The 15,377-nt window shown below is 37.4% G+C and overlaps 1 protein-coding gene across 5 annotated transcripts in view; it reads right to left on the minus strand.

The window, feature by feature from the left end:
* DOCK10 (dedicator of cytokinesis 10) overlaps positions 1 to 15,377 on the minus strand; it is a gene marked incomplete at both ends in the record, with an annotated part of 250,532 nt that overhangs the window by 20,404 nt on the left and 214,751 nt on the right. For all 5 annotated transcript variants that reach the window (XM_080932737.1, XM_080932735.1, XM_080932736.1 and 2 more), the window contains 9 exons: positions 3,784 to 3,897; positions 4,040 to 4,162; positions 6,314 to 6,420; positions 8,168 to 8,263; positions 8,576 to 8,633; positions 10,050 to 10,265; positions 11,174 to 11,284; positions 12,317 to 12,499; positions 13,655 to 13,792. In XM_080932737.1, coding sequence (XP_080788863.1) covers positions 3,784 to 3,897; positions 4,040 to 4,162; positions 6,314 to 6,420; positions 8,168 to 8,263; positions 8,576 to 8,633; positions 10,050 to 10,265; positions 11,174 to 11,284; positions 12,317 to 12,499; positions 13,655 to 13,792 — 1,146 coding nt within the window. The remainder of the gene's footprint in view (positions 1 to 3,783; positions 3,898 to 4,039; positions 4,163 to 6,313; positions 6,421 to 8,167; positions 8,264 to 8,575; positions 8,634 to 10,049; positions 10,266 to 11,173; positions 11,285 to 12,316; positions 12,500 to 13,654; positions 13,793 to 15,377) is intronic.

The raw sequence follows: 15,377 nt of genomic DNA on the forward strand, positions 1-15,377 counted from the left end.
ATATAACCATTGATCCATTGAATAAATCTGCCCCCCACCAAGTTTTTTTCAGCTAATTAATTCCAGGAGTAGCTGTTTGAAGCTATGCAACAAGCATTTGTTGGCTTGCATGCTTGCTAAAGGACAACTCCTAAGGGTTTCACTGATTACAGACAGTTTGACTGCTGTTGCTGTTTCCTTACTCTGGCAATGGATCCTTGAGGAAACTTGGAAGGATGCTTCCTGCAGGCTGTTAGATCTGTAGCCAATGATGCCCACTGCTGTGTGAGAAACTCCATGCTATGCACGACTTGCATCTTTTTACAGAAAAAAAAAAAAAAAAAAATCCATGCTGTGAGAAAAGAGTTTTTAATTTGTTTGCTAACGCCCGACTCATTGCAAACTTAGTTAATATTAAATATCCTAGCCAGTACAACAAAACAAAAACACTTGTCACAGAGGACTCTAATGTGCCCTCAAAGGACATTGTACAGACCTAGAGCCTATTTCATGTTATAGTCACATCATCTTTTTAGCATGGTTACAAGATGCCTTAACATGGATGATGTGAAAAGGTGTGTTTCAGAGGAATATAAAATGCCATTCGAATAAGAAGTTCTTTTAAGGATGGGTATTATGCTAATGATGCACCCTGTAGTTCCTTTCTGAGCTCTTGGACCTGCTTCTGCACTGGTTCAGAAGGATGAGCTAGTCTGCTTTGGTTCCCTTTTCATCAAGGAGAAGAAATAAAAGCTGTCTATTCCGTGTGTATTTGAATACATTTGCATAATGATCATTAACGCTCTGATTTGCAGCTTATCAGGATGAACCCCAATGGTTCTCCTTGTTCAAAGGCAGTTGATGGTAAAACATATGGAGAGCCAAGTTTAGGCAATATCATCAGGTCTGGGCATAATAACGAAATGTTTTTTCTTTTACGCTCTAATTGGATTCAATTGATAGTCCTGCCCCTGTTACAAAAGAAGTCAGATGCCCCCACAGCATGTTTTTAAGACGCCTGGGAAAAGAACATTGTTAGATCATTTGAAAGCAGCATACCCCAATGCCCCCCTCTGTCTATTTAGTACATGGTTTTTGGAGTGTTTTTCTAGTAGGCCAGTTAAAGACTCATGAGTTCAAGTTTGTGAATGAAGGTATAAAATACTCATATGACATGGAGGTGGGAAAGAATTTAAAGAATTAGAAAAAAAAGTATGCATTGTTCAGATAAGAAGCGCTAAATGGTGACAGTATGGGTATTGAAAGAATGTTGCTATCTTCAGGGACTTAGTTATATCAAACCATATAAAAACATCAGTTCTGGAGGTTAACATAAATGGCTAAAGATAGGCAATTTCAAAGATGGTTTTCTGAGAGCTCTTGATATTGGCTAGTAATTTCTGTTCTTACTATGTTCTAGATCTTTCTTTACCTCTTTCTGCATCTCTGAAGACTTTGCCTGTTGGGTGAAGACTTATTCTCCTTGATTCTTTGTGTTTGGAATTGTTAGTACCATCATCTTTGTAAATGATCAGAATCTAATACAGAGCCCTATCTCTCAGAGGGCTTCCTTGCAAAGGATTCTGGGAAGAACTATAGTTCCCTGTAAGCAGTCACTATTTCAACTCCTGACCCTTTTTGGTCCATAAGGCAGGGGTTCTCAACCTGTGGATCGTGACTCCTTAGGAGTCTCATATATCAGATATCCAGCACATCAGATATTTACACTATGATTCATAACAGTAACAAAATTACAATTATGAAGTAGCAAATAATTTTATGGCTGGAGGTCCCCACAACGTGAAGAACCTATTAGAGGGTCACAGTGTTAAGAAGGCTGAGAACCACTGCCATAAGGTTTGATTCATGATAGATCAAGTAAGCAGGTGCTCTCTAGTCTTAAGTCTATTCTGCACCTATTTAAAATATGTGATATTAATATCTGTCTTTGTGTGTGTGTGTGTGTGTGTGTGTGTGTGTGTAAAGCTTCTAGATTACATCCTCTACTCTTTTCGGAGAAAGATAATGTGCATAAAAATGATCCTTTTTTTTTTTTTTTTTTTTTTTGTAATTCAGGGAACTGAAATAAACAGAATTTAGCTCAAGAAATGAAAGATGCTTCCAAAACAAATCAAAGCAGCTCTCTTACTCTTTAGACCAAATGTCGACCTGCACAACAGTGTTAAGGCTCAGTAAAGCTGTAAGGAGGGATGGTGAGGGTTATTAGTGCATGCAAAGGGATACAGAGAAGATGAACTTACCACAGCCTGGAACAATCAAGACCAAAGAAAGAAAAGAGCAAACATCTGTATTAAAAACTAGTTGGGACGCAGCAAAGCTCCTTCCACCTGTCTACCAGCTCACATCTCACATGCTGGTTTGCATGGCCAGGGCATTAATGGAACTTCATTTTTTTTTCATTGGCAAGATCGTCCAAATGTTTGCCATTATAGCCTGGCTAGCAAAGCACCCCCTACAGGCTAGGTTAGCCTGAGTTTTTCCTTCAGTCATTCAACCCCCAGATCCCTTTCTTGGTGCAATTTTTTTTTTTTTTTTTTTTTTTTTTTTGTTATTTTTCTTGCTAATGCTTTGCCAAGGCTACAGATTATTTCTTTCTTCTCAAAGACCATCTCCTCTCATCTGAGGGTCCTTTACATTTCTTTCTTCCTCAACAGATACACAGAAGCTGCTAACATTCTTTATATTCCCCTTCCAAATGCCTACGATCCCCTTTTCCTTATAGACTGTTCTCATCCACACTATGTTTCTCTGTCTCTGCAGTCGTGATGCTGTTTAGAATTGAAAAATCCAGGCAGGATGGGACTGATTAAGGAGGGAACTACTTATGGGTCCTTTCCCAGTAGACAGAATAGGGGGTTAGTCTTAAAGCTATCTTTGGTGATCAGAGGGAAATTTGTTTTGCTAAAGACTTAAGTGGAAGATCATCTGTAATCACTACATTGGACCAGATGCTATCTGTAGTCTTATCACATTCTCAGGAGAACAAGAAGCTGAGAGCAATCTTGCTGCATGTGAGGGAGGAAAGCAAGCGAGAGACTTGAGAGCCACCGTTGGATATAAAATAGGCTGGCGTATCTGTCTATAAATGTCAGAACGACTTCTGTGGGGACAGAAGAATGCCACAGCCTATTGGAGAAGGGATCACGATGTTCCTGAGTTTATACCATTTAAAGCACCACTACACAGATACGTACATAATTAGTGTGTAACATCTCTTTGGGCCAATGCTATGGCTAGCTAACATCTTTAACCTTATTCATTACTGATGCAGCACACTGAGAAAGATAACTTTAAAATAAATGTTGGCCTATGACTTAGGAAAGAACATAGCCCCATGATGATCTGCTTTAAAACAAACAGGAGATACAACTTACAAGATGGTATAATCAATGTTGGAAATAGTGGTCAATTTAGAGTACTATAGATGCAATTTCTTAAAGCATGTCTGACTCGATTTCACTTTAATCTATCACATAAATCTGTTAGGTATATTAGGATAAAAGGCAAAGCAGAGAATAATTGAAAAGAAGCCACTTCTACCTTTAAAAGTTAGAGATCATTCTTTACTTATTTATTTTTAGCTTAACTTGTATTACATTTTATGGATTTCTCTATTTGTGTTTAATACATCCCTACAGGCAAACTGATGCATAGAAACACCCCTATAGGTTCACATTCACCCCTCCCCCAGTCTACTGGTACATGTCATCATATGCCTTATGAAGAACAGACGATGACAATCTGAATGGAGCATTCAGGCCACGTTACTTCTAACAAACTTACCTGCCCATAAAACGCCACTCTATAGTAACGACCAAACAATCGCTTCTCCGAATTCACCACCTCTGCCACTTTCAGATAGGACCGGTGGATGTCATAATAGAGATCTGATAATTTCTGAAACCAGGGACCAGAGGGTTATTTGAGAAAAAAAATGACACCAAAGAGAGAAGGTCATTATGTTTCAATGCTGTATGTCATTTGTCAACTTAAAGTAAAAAAAAAAGCTTGTGGCTTTTTGGAGCTGTAGATTACATACTTTGAAGTCTCGTTGCTTTTCAAAGACAGCGATGATGGGCTTATTAACATCAGCGATGAGTTCATATCGTTCAGACTTCCAAAGGAACTCTACACACATGTACAGCTGCTCCACCAGGATATTCTGCAAGTTCCCCGGAGAAAAGGGTGCTTTAAAATATGTTTGAAGAGGTGGCTCATTTCTGAAACTTGGTTCTGAAACTATCTCAGCCTGAAGTCTTTTTGCAATGTGATTTTTTGATTCCCAATCATCATCATTACTGACATATATGGACCACCATGGGATCACAGTGCCATCTTGAATCCCCCTCCCCACATCATCCCCTAACTCATGAAGCAGGTGTACTAACCTTTTCACTTCTTTCCATTGCTATCATCACTGATGCTTAGTTCCCACCCCTGCCCCTTCACTCCTAGACCTGGAGCAGATTTCTAGCAAACAGGTGTTTCTCTCCAATGTCTAAGGTGATATTCCTTTTTAAAACATAAACACACTCATGAGATCTCCACACCCATAAGCCTTTGTGGAAGTCCAGTTTATATAACATTATCTGTTCTCTCCAGACTGACACTCAAGGTAGCCCACAATCTCTTTTTAGCACTCTGTCCTTGTGTTTGTGTTTTTGTTTTTACTCTGCTTCCAACTTTCTACCTCTCTCTCCCCATCTTTACAGTGTTTTGGTTCTCTACATCATTGCCCGTGCTGCTGCTACACACACTAGACCATTCCTTTCCTATGTGAAACCTTGTAGTAAGAATTTTAGAATAAAAAAAAACAGAAATACTATAAGAATAGGTTTTTGTTTTAATGCTAAGTATGGGATATGGCCTGGTTCAGATTGTCAATAGCAGCTGATTATGATTTGTCTTGTGCATTGGCTGGGGTATGATTTTACCAGCTGCTGATAGTTTCTGTGATTGCATGAACTTTGGAATTCTGGGTACTTTTTAGACAGTATATAAATACTAGGGCAGGTTAGGTTGTTTATTGTTGGTCACAGTTTGTTAAGTTGTCATGCACAGAGAAGAAACAGCAATGGGAAGAAATTAGATATCCGGATGGCAAAGAGCAAACTTGCTCCTAAGGAATTCAAGTCATCTAATGATAACGTTGCCTTTTTTCCGACCCCTGACTTTCTTCAAGGATCTCTTTCCTTTCTCCCTCTGTCTTTCTGTTCCCTTTTAGCTAGTATTAGGGTGTTGAAAAGCTGAAAGAAAAGGGGTGGAGAAGGATGGAAGAAGAAGAACCCACAGAGTAGCAAAAACAAGCTACAATACCTTGTTTTACCTAATATCAATATTTATAATGAATACAGAGAGCTTTTATTGATGCCCAGTCATCCCCACTACAAACACTTTCATGTAGAAAACTGTCATCTTTTAATTATAAAATGTAATGCCTCAATTTATAGTTATTGGATATCTATTTGGAACTGGTTATTTTCCACACTGAAGGAAGTTTTTATTTCCAAAATTCTGAATTATTCAAAAGCAGGGACTATGCCTGATTAATCTCTGTTTTCCTGCCCTTAATACAATATCTTTCAGAATGGTGGTAGATTAATTAATATGTCCAACTATTTGAAATAACATAATTTCTAAAGCAAGTTTATACTATTGTTTGAATATTTCTGACAGTATCTTTTAAAATTTACTACAATTGTATGCAGTATGCACAAAGCCAATGTTCATAAAAATATATCTCCAAAATTTGTATTTTTCTACATCTATATAACATTAAGACTTAAAAAAATTAGCTTATGGAATACTGTATTTCTTGGTAAACGAAACTCTGTTATAGTCACCCAGAGTTGTTGTTATATGATTCCTGCTAGAAAACTACTTTTTCATGGGAACTAACTAGCTTACACATCAGAAGGCTTTCCCACAGAAATTATGAGCCCTTTTACAGAGCCAAATTTGTAAATAAGTAAACTTGTGTAAGAAACTGATGTGCCAAGTTCATAAAAACATTAGCATCCTTACTACATTTATCAGAGCATAGAGATTGTGTATCTTATGGAAAAGCACACTGTATACATCTGAGTTCATTGAAATGAAATAGATCAGGCCTAGCTTAAAATTTCAATGAAGATTATGCTTTATTCATGGAACTTGATATGTATTAATCTCTATTTTATTTGAGCCTCAACATCACTTTGTTTATTAAAGTCATAATGCAGAACTACATTATCTGACTTTTGAATGCACACAAAAACCACAATTCACTGCATTTTAAAATTTCATCAATGACAGTAAATCACTTGTGCCTAACCTCATTGTATGGAGTATCTTGCATCCCAGAATCCTCTTTCATTGCTCCTTCTTCTTTAATGTTTGGGGTGATGCTCAGAAAGGCTGGCCATCCCATAGAGAACATGCCTTGAGAGGGGATCAAAGACAATGAAATATTATCTTAGGCAATTTATATTGGGATTAGAACATGGCTTACTTCATGAGGTTAGTCCTGGCAGTATCATAAAACATGAAAGGCATGTGATGGTTAGATCATGGTTTCTGGCACCAAGATATATATCTCTATATCTATCTATCAATCTATCAATCTATCAATCTATCTATCTATCTATCTATCTATCTATCTATCTATCTATCTATCTATCTCTATTTCAGATGCACATTTTAAGAAAGAGATCATTTACTTCTCCAGTTATGAAACTTCACAACATAATATCATATTATTAGAGATTTCAAATATATCAGTGGGATTCAGATATGTGCTGATATATATTAACATGTGTTCATGGAGCACGAGGGTTCACCTTCCCATTTCAGGGTTCACTTGTAAGTGTAATAAGTGTATTACAATGGCTATGGCATACCATCGCCAGTATCACCTTCCATCTGACATGGACTGTTTAAAGTGTGTGAGTATTGAAGAGTCACTGAAGTTACTGGGACATAAACTGACACTTGAGTTTCATCGCTTTTCTTCAAGTTTGGTTTTAGGTAAAATGTGAAAGTCTTTATGTTGCTCTGCAGAACCTAAAGATCAATAATGGCTGAGCTAGGAGAGTGTGTTAAATAAATAAAGTGATATCTGATGACTTGCATATAAAACTAGTGTGCATATGGTGCACAACAGAAAAAGGGTTTGAAGTTGGATATGCTCCTGTGGTATAGATCTATCTTTTCTTCCCCAAGCAAGAGACCTCACTATCTCACTGTTCATTTAGGTGATTTGGTTCTAATGTATTATTTGGAAAATCCACTGTGACCCTTTTGAAACTATACTCAAGTGTAAATGAATAGGAATGGAATTGTGCTTCTGAAATATTGAAAATCAAAGTCCATTTTTATTTTGTTTGGGTATTTCAATTCAAACTCTACACTGAGTTTTTAACAGCAAGTTGCATGTTGAAATAATGTTATCAAGTAGATTGCTGTTCAGAAACTTCAGACTTGAAAGGACTTTTAAAGAGATTTTAGATAAAATGTATGAATGAAACAGCCACATTTTTATACAAAGAAAGCATAGTTCTTACAAAATATTATTTTAGACCTTTAAGGTAGAACATTTTTAATGAAAGTAAATAAATATTATCAATTATATATTATATATTGTTAGAGTAAATTATTATTTTTGTTATTATTGTAGTTGTTAATTTTGGAATGCTGGAAATCAAACAACAAGGTTTATATTTGCTAGGCAATTACTCTATCACTAAGACACATAGTCTTTAAGAAGTAACATATAACATGTCAATCATCAAGGTATATTCATCTCTGTAAATGTATATGAATGCATTCTTACTTTGAATAAACTATTACACTCAAACTCGATTCTTCTTGCAAGTTTGCATGGTACATCACTTTCAAGATAAGATTTTAATGGCAGGCCAGCAAGCAGATAGGCATGACCATAATTCATAATCCCAAAGACTAGACAACCTCCTATTTGCTGAGAACTGAGAAGAAAGCTAAGCTTGTTAAGTTTAGGATATGGTTTCTGAGTGATCTAAGCTGAAGCGTTTTCTACAGTAAATTCTGTTGGCCTGATTTCAGGTCATGGCTTTTGCTTCTAAGAGAGCACATTTGTGGACATTTCCTGCAGCTGTAAAGTTGATTTCCTCAGCATCAAAGGCAGATGAGCCCAGTTAGATCCACTCACTTCCGCCTGGAGTTGTTAGTAATAAGTTGCTATCACAGGGGTGGGTGTCTTCTGGAAGCAGGGGTGGTGTGCAAATCTTTTCCATTTTCCAGTAACCTGTGATAGTGTAAGATGAGGTTAGTGCACGGCTGAATGTTCTTGTTAATACCAGTTTATGGAACCACAGATTGTTAATCAATGAGATATCAAAATCATCATTTTGAACCAAAAAGTTGACCATCCAGTTAGCTTCACTGCACATCAAATGAACATGCCAGTGACATCATGGAATTAAAAATGTTGACATACAGCATAATAGTGTCTTTAAAAGTGAAAGTTATTTAATAAACCATAAGTTTAGCGAATTTATGTGGTTAGGTTCCAGTACAATGATCTCCAGGCTCTGCCCCCTTTACAAAGCCCTCTTACCCTTGCGCTTCAGGTACTCTGCAATGAGAGCAGCTATATGGATGTAACACATAGCAGCCTATAACAAAACAGAAGACACGGGTTTCAAGGACAGATCTAACTTTTCATGAAGCCAGTGGTTTCCTAAGGGGAGTCAGTGCGCTCTCTCAGAACATGTCATGTAGACTAACTCTTAATTTGGAAAGAAGTGAAAATGCTCATCTCTGGGACTTTTTCAAAGTCATCAAGAATAAAATAAACACTTGGGATATGTTTGCTTCTTTTTCTTGATTTAGTTTTGAAATGGGATGAATGAGCTATCCTAAACAACTTTCCCATCAAATGACATTTCCTCCTTTATTAATATCTAATCTTAATTTATTGCTATTTCAAAGCTATGTAGCTTTTTTCTTAAATATATAGATTCTAGTATCTGAAGAAAAATGGAAATAAACACATCTGACTTCACAGTTTTTCTGCTTCTAATACTGGCTCTTTAATTTCTCTTCCCTCATTGTTTAGCACTTGCTTATATTGTGGAAGCTAACTTAATAGGTAGATGCTCCTCAAACTGATTACATGGGTGATGTTTTATTTCTTCAGATGCTTTGATCATTGCTGTATACGCTCAACTTTATGAAGATCCCAGGCCTTCAGATTTCTTCTTTTGAGGTTTCACGAATGAATTTTGCCATTTCAGATAATCTGATGGGAACTGGGAATCACCAAACTGTGGCCAAGCCAGGGTTCTGGTTTCTGTTCTAGACTACCAAATGCTTATTATTATTATTATTATTATTATTATTATTATTATTATTATTTTTACCAAATTCTGTTCTGATGACCAAATGCTTATCTTTTAGGATTATTATAGTTAAAATTTTAGACTTTAGGCTTATCCTAGATAGACTTATCACCTATTTCTAGGGGAGTGTAGTTCTGGGAAAAGGCAGAACTTCCCTAGTGGTAACTCAGAAGCCCCTGGCTTCTATAATTCACTGTGCATAAATCCATCTGGGATGACAACTGCCACAGAAAAGCCAAGTATTCACCATCTTCACACATGGAACTTTCTTCTCCATGGCTGATCCAGATGAACTCTGATAAGCTTAGCAAGACAGCATGCTTCCCTGTTCCACTCTAATTTCAGGGAACACATTTGAAACACAGAATATTAATTCTGACATAATTGCTACTTTTTGGATACATTTAATGAGGCTGTCTTTAGATTCAAGTTTTAGACATCTATTCATGCTCTGCATTTCAAACAACCGATGTGGCTGCTTCTATATCTGGCCACAATCTGATGCCCTCTACTTAAAAACAGATTTCATTGCAACCTACATATAAAGTAACTGCCCATGATATGTAGATGTATATTTTCATATTGGTGAAAAATATCGCATGTTTTATACTATGTGGTGTAAATTAATAGCTAATTATTCAGATAAGGAAGGCAATGTTGATGAAAAATGAGTGAGCCTTTGTTTATCACCTCAGATAGGTCTCCATTTCGTGCATGAATCTTGGCCATGCTTTCCAGCCAGGTCCTCCGCAGCTCAGGGGTACTTGCATAGGAGTTTGCTAGGCTGTACTGGAGGTCCACCAGCATCTCAGGGTCCTTCTCATGTTCTTTCATTTGGGCTGTGGCCATCAAAACAGTCCTTATACGTTTAGTCAGATCTTTCACCTCTGCTGGGAAATTGCTGTTCTTTGGAAAAGAGAGAGCCTGGGTCACTATCTGTTCAGCATTCCTTTGTTAACTTCAACCTATACTCTTAATTAGGGCTTGGTACCATATATTTTTATGTCTTATATAGTGCTCATAGATGTTTGCATCCCATATATTGTGATTGTGATTATATTTGAAATAGTTGGTAATAAGAATCATGGTCTTATAGCTCGACTTCTTAGTAATAGTTTCATGAATGCCCTTGAAATTTAGTCTTTTCTGACTCCAGTCTATGTCATTTACACAAGTTTTGATGTCATTCCTATTGATGGCATGTGACCCTGGACTGACCAATCATATTCTTGATAAATATGTAGACCAAAGACATCCTGTTTGACTTGAGTTGTTAGTGTTTGCAGAAGGGCCTTTTTACTCTCATCACCAGTGTCCTTATACTTTCAGAGGTGAATCCAGAGACAACTATAAGTGAAGCAATTAACTGATATAATAAAGCAATGGTGTGTGTGTGTGTGTGTGTGTGTGTGTAGTGTGTGTGCATGTGTGTGTGTATGCTTCAAAGTGCTCTCTTGATCTCCAGACCAAGTTATGACTGAAGCCTGTTCTAATGTTAGTCTTCCAAAGGTGCCAATATAAGTAGAGGGAAAGATAAGTTTACTTATGATGATTATGAATAAATGATGACACACTTGGCAAATCTAGTTATGTAACAATTGAGCAAAGGTCTCAGAAATTCCAGCTAAAACATGTACTGAAAGTGGGAGACCTAACACTTCCAATTTAAATAAGCAAAGAATATAAGTGATCAAAATTTTGATTAAATTATACATAGAATTCATAAATACCTTATGGTTTTGATATGTCAGATAAAAACCCCTCCCCACTTTATTTCTGATTCTTTAGAAAAACGCCCATGAAGCATCTCTTACTTTCATCTGTTTATCTCCATTGGCAAAGTTGTTAGTGATTGCGAGGGAGTGTTGAAAGCGAGACCCTCCGATCCCCGCGTCAGCTATTAACTGGCTCACAGCTTTGATGAGCTGGAAGAAAAAAGAAAAATAAACCTTCTAAACCAGAGGTTCTCAACCTTCCTAGTGATACAATTCTTTAATACAGTTCCTGTTATGCTGAGCCACAACCATAAAATTATTTTCATTGTTACTTCATAATTATGAGTTTGTTACTGTTTTGAATTATAATGTAGATATCTCTCACATGAAGGGTATCTGATGTGTGACCCAAAGGGGTTGTGAACCACAGGTTGAGAGCACTTCTCTAAAGCAAAATGAATTTATGTTTTGTGATTTATGGATGCATGTGGGAAGATGAGCCTATGGTTATATAGGTACAGATGTGTAGATAGAGTCTGGAGGTCAACTTTGAATGCTGATCTCCAGATATCATCCACTTTGTCACTTGAGCCAGGCTCTCTCATGATCTAGAGCTCACTAAGGTAGGCTAGACAGGATGGCAAGAAAGCCCATGGGATCTTCTTATCTCTGAGACCTCAGTGTTAAGATTATAAGCATATGCCATTGTACTTGGCTTTTAACATGGGTTTTATGGCTTGAATTTCTGTCCCCAGACTTGCTAGGCACACATTCCATAGACTGAGTCATCACTCTAGAAACTGTACTTTTAAGGAAATTGGCTGGGCTGGACAAATACACCATACATTTCTCCTAGAAAGTTCAATGTGCCATTATTATAATTGTAAGTACCCAAGGAAAGATGCAAGAATCTTATAATCTTGGGTTGCCTTGAAGAAAAACGTAAATGTCTTTGGAATTTTGTTGGATTTAGCTTCGTAGATTAACCATGGCTCTTGCAGTTGTTTTTTTCTATGAGATTCTAGTGCATGAGCAGAAGAAACCTAAGCTCAAATGGCCATGTAAACTGCAATCTGTCAAGTTCTCCCTAGCTCTCCTCTAATGTAAACCAGGACCAAGTGTACTGGGAGAGTGGAATCTGGAAACTCAGTAGACAGGTTTCCTGGGAACAGGATACTGTACTCACTGCCAAAATACACCAGTTATTTTAACAACAATATTAATGGAAATGGTAGGACTTACTTGTAAGTGAGACCGGACAATTGACTTCTGCTTGTTAAATTCAAAGTTCTTCCTCATGAAGAAGTAGAGGAGAGCCGAGGCCTCCATCTGAGTCAGCCGTGACCTGTGGTTACAGCATTTTAGGACTTCATAGCAGAATGAGCCACAGAGGTCAGCAGGCCCTTGGAAAAATGCTGAAGGAAACTAGAGGGATGGAAGGATGAGGGAGTGAGGCATGTTCTTTCAGGTTTCAAACTTGTAGACTTAAATGCTGTTCAAACATATGCTTTCTCCATTTTCAGCAGGTGTAGTGATGCTTCTATCATTAAAGTTGAAGTGCAGTAAGCTATTATCTTGTATTAATTATTCTCTTACATTAATATTCTCTGTGTTAATAACTGACAGCAACTCAAAACGCATGAGGTCTTTGAAATGTTTCATTATTCACTTGACACTCTTATATCAGTCTATGTGCTGTTTATAGTCATCTTAAAGATGACTGCTCTAGTTACTTGGTGTAGAACTTTTAACTTGATTATGTTTCTTCCTTCTTCCTTCCTTCTTCCTTTCTTCCTTCCTTGCTTTTTTCCCCTTCCTCCCTTCTTTCCTTCTGAGCAACCACATAATTAGTCACCAGATAGTACCACTACAGTTTGGTATTTCACTCATTTTGAGACAGCTATTAGAAATTGGTTATAATGCTTTGTCTTATTTTAGCTCCCAAAAGCCAGGTTTTTAGACCTGAGGGTCCCTGCCCCCAACTGCCTTTGATTAATAATAAAGAATTGCCATATACCCAATGGCTGGGGAAAGAGACAGGGTTGGACTTTTAGATTGTGCAGGCAAGGGACTGAGAGAGAAGAGAATGCAGCCTAATGAAGGGGCTGCCCAGAAGATAACAGTATTACAGGGCAGCAAAAATAAAATATAGGTCTAGAAGGAATACTGGAGGGAAGTGGGGAAGTTTAGAAGTGCCCAACCATTGAGCTAGTCAAGGCATACCAAAAAATTAGCTGGTGCAGGTGTGTGTGTGTGTGTGTGTGTGTGTGTGTGTGTGTGTGTGTGTGTGTGTATGTGTGTATGTGTGTGTGTGTGTGTGTGTATGTATGTATGTGTGTATGTATGTATGTGTTTCATTTGAGAATCCATAGAACTCTTGGGTGGGTGAATTGCACACTCAACCTGCCAGGAGCCAAAGTGGTTTAACTAATTCACTGCTCCAACAGCAAATGACTGGTACCTAGTGAAACTAAAATAACATGAAGCACATTCTTCGCTGTACACTGAAAGATGCAAAGATTATTAGCTGTTCATTGTCACTTTGAGCTGAGCTTTCCCTGGGACATGGAACATCCTTACCTTGCATACAAACAGTCTCAAAGAAGCAAACACATGTTTCAGGGCTGAGGCTGATTGGTTGACTTGGAAAAACAGCATGTAAGTATCAAAGACCCTTTTCATGAGTGAGTTTTGACAGTCGGATTGTTGGAGTTGTCTCTGAAATTCAGAATAGCCATTATTTAGGATAAGTACAGGAGCAATTGCTTCCCTTTAGAAACATTTATTATGAACCCATCGTGTGTTGAATACAATCCTGAGTGATAGAAGCAAATTCAGACTGAGAAGAGATGGTTTTTGCATGCTCTCAAAGCTTATCAAAACCAAACCAAACCGAACCAAACCAAACCAAACCAAACCAAACCAAACCAGATAAGACATTAACTAGAGTAGAAAGATGTTACAAAAAGCCTTAGGACGTTCTGGATTAAAGATACCTCCAGTGGGTGAATGGAGGTGAAGGAATGTGACTCATAGAGGATTGTCATAGAGTAAGAGCCTTGGGTTGGAGAGAAGCTTGTGAGTTCAAGGTTAAGAAAGAAGAGCAGAGTGGCTAGTGTGTGCCTAGTGGATTGGGTCATGGGGGAGAGGTTGAGGTGGCAGATAGGCATGAGGGAAGACTTTCAACTGTATGCTATACAAAGCACATATCCATCAGGGAATAAAGAATCAAATTGGGTTGTATTTTTCTGCCACCATTTTACTTGAAAGCAAGGCTTTCTTGGTGCAGTGCTTCTGGAAGGAAAGGTTTTATTTAACAAATCCTGGTGCAGCTCTTAAAGCAGGTTCATTTAGTCAAGCTGTAAATGTTTCTATGAGCATTGTTAAAATGCATTGTTGGGAGAAACTGTATACGTTCAGAAAGCACAATTACATAAATTTTCCTTTGGTATACACCCATGAAACCACCACCACAGTCAAGAAGACAAACATCCACCACTACCTAAGGTTTGCACATACATTATTGCAATCCTGAATTCCTGTCTTATCTCCATACCTCTCTAATCAGTCACTGATCTGTTGCTTCTATTAAATGGTGTTTTCTAAGTTTAACGACAAGGTAGTCTTTTCTAGTTTGCCTTCTGAAGCTTCATGTATGGTATAACCTGAACATTCACCTGTTGATGTGCATATTGGATTGCTTCTAATATTTTTTGTTATTTAAAATAAATGTTATGTATTCTTGTGTGCAAAGCCTTATATAATTAGGTGCTTTTATTTCTCCTCAGTCAGGTTCTACTATCAAATGTTTGGTGACTTGATAGGTATATAATTAGTATATATGTATGCATGCCTCTCTCTCTCTCTCTCTCTCTCTCTCTCTCTCTCTCTGTGTGTGTGTGTATGTGTGTGTGTGTGTGTGTACCATGTGTATGAATATGTATGTATGTAGGATAGATGATGGCATGAGACTCCCTGGAACTAGTACTACATGCAGCTGTTAAGTGTCCAGTGTGGGTGATGGGAAATGAACTCAATACTCAACCACTAAGTTATCTCTCCAGCTCCATAATTAGCTTTTAAAGAAACCACCACAGTGTTTTCCAAATTGTCTTTTCCCATTTGGAATCTTATTTTCTATAAATGAGAATTACCATTTCTTTAAATATTTGTCAGTGGTATAGATAGTCTTGTTAGCAGTAGAAATTATATTAAATATATCATGATAATACCTCACCAATGTTATATATATAACAGATAAGAAAAGATGCTTGGCATTGGCATTATTATTTTTTTTTAAATC

This window comes from Micromys minutus (genome assembly GCF_963924665.1).
Source record: "Micromys minutus genome assembly, chromosome: 19".
Classification (NCBI taxonomy): domain Eukaryota; kingdom Metazoa; phylum Chordata; class Mammalia; order Rodentia; family Muridae; genus Micromys; species Micromys minutus.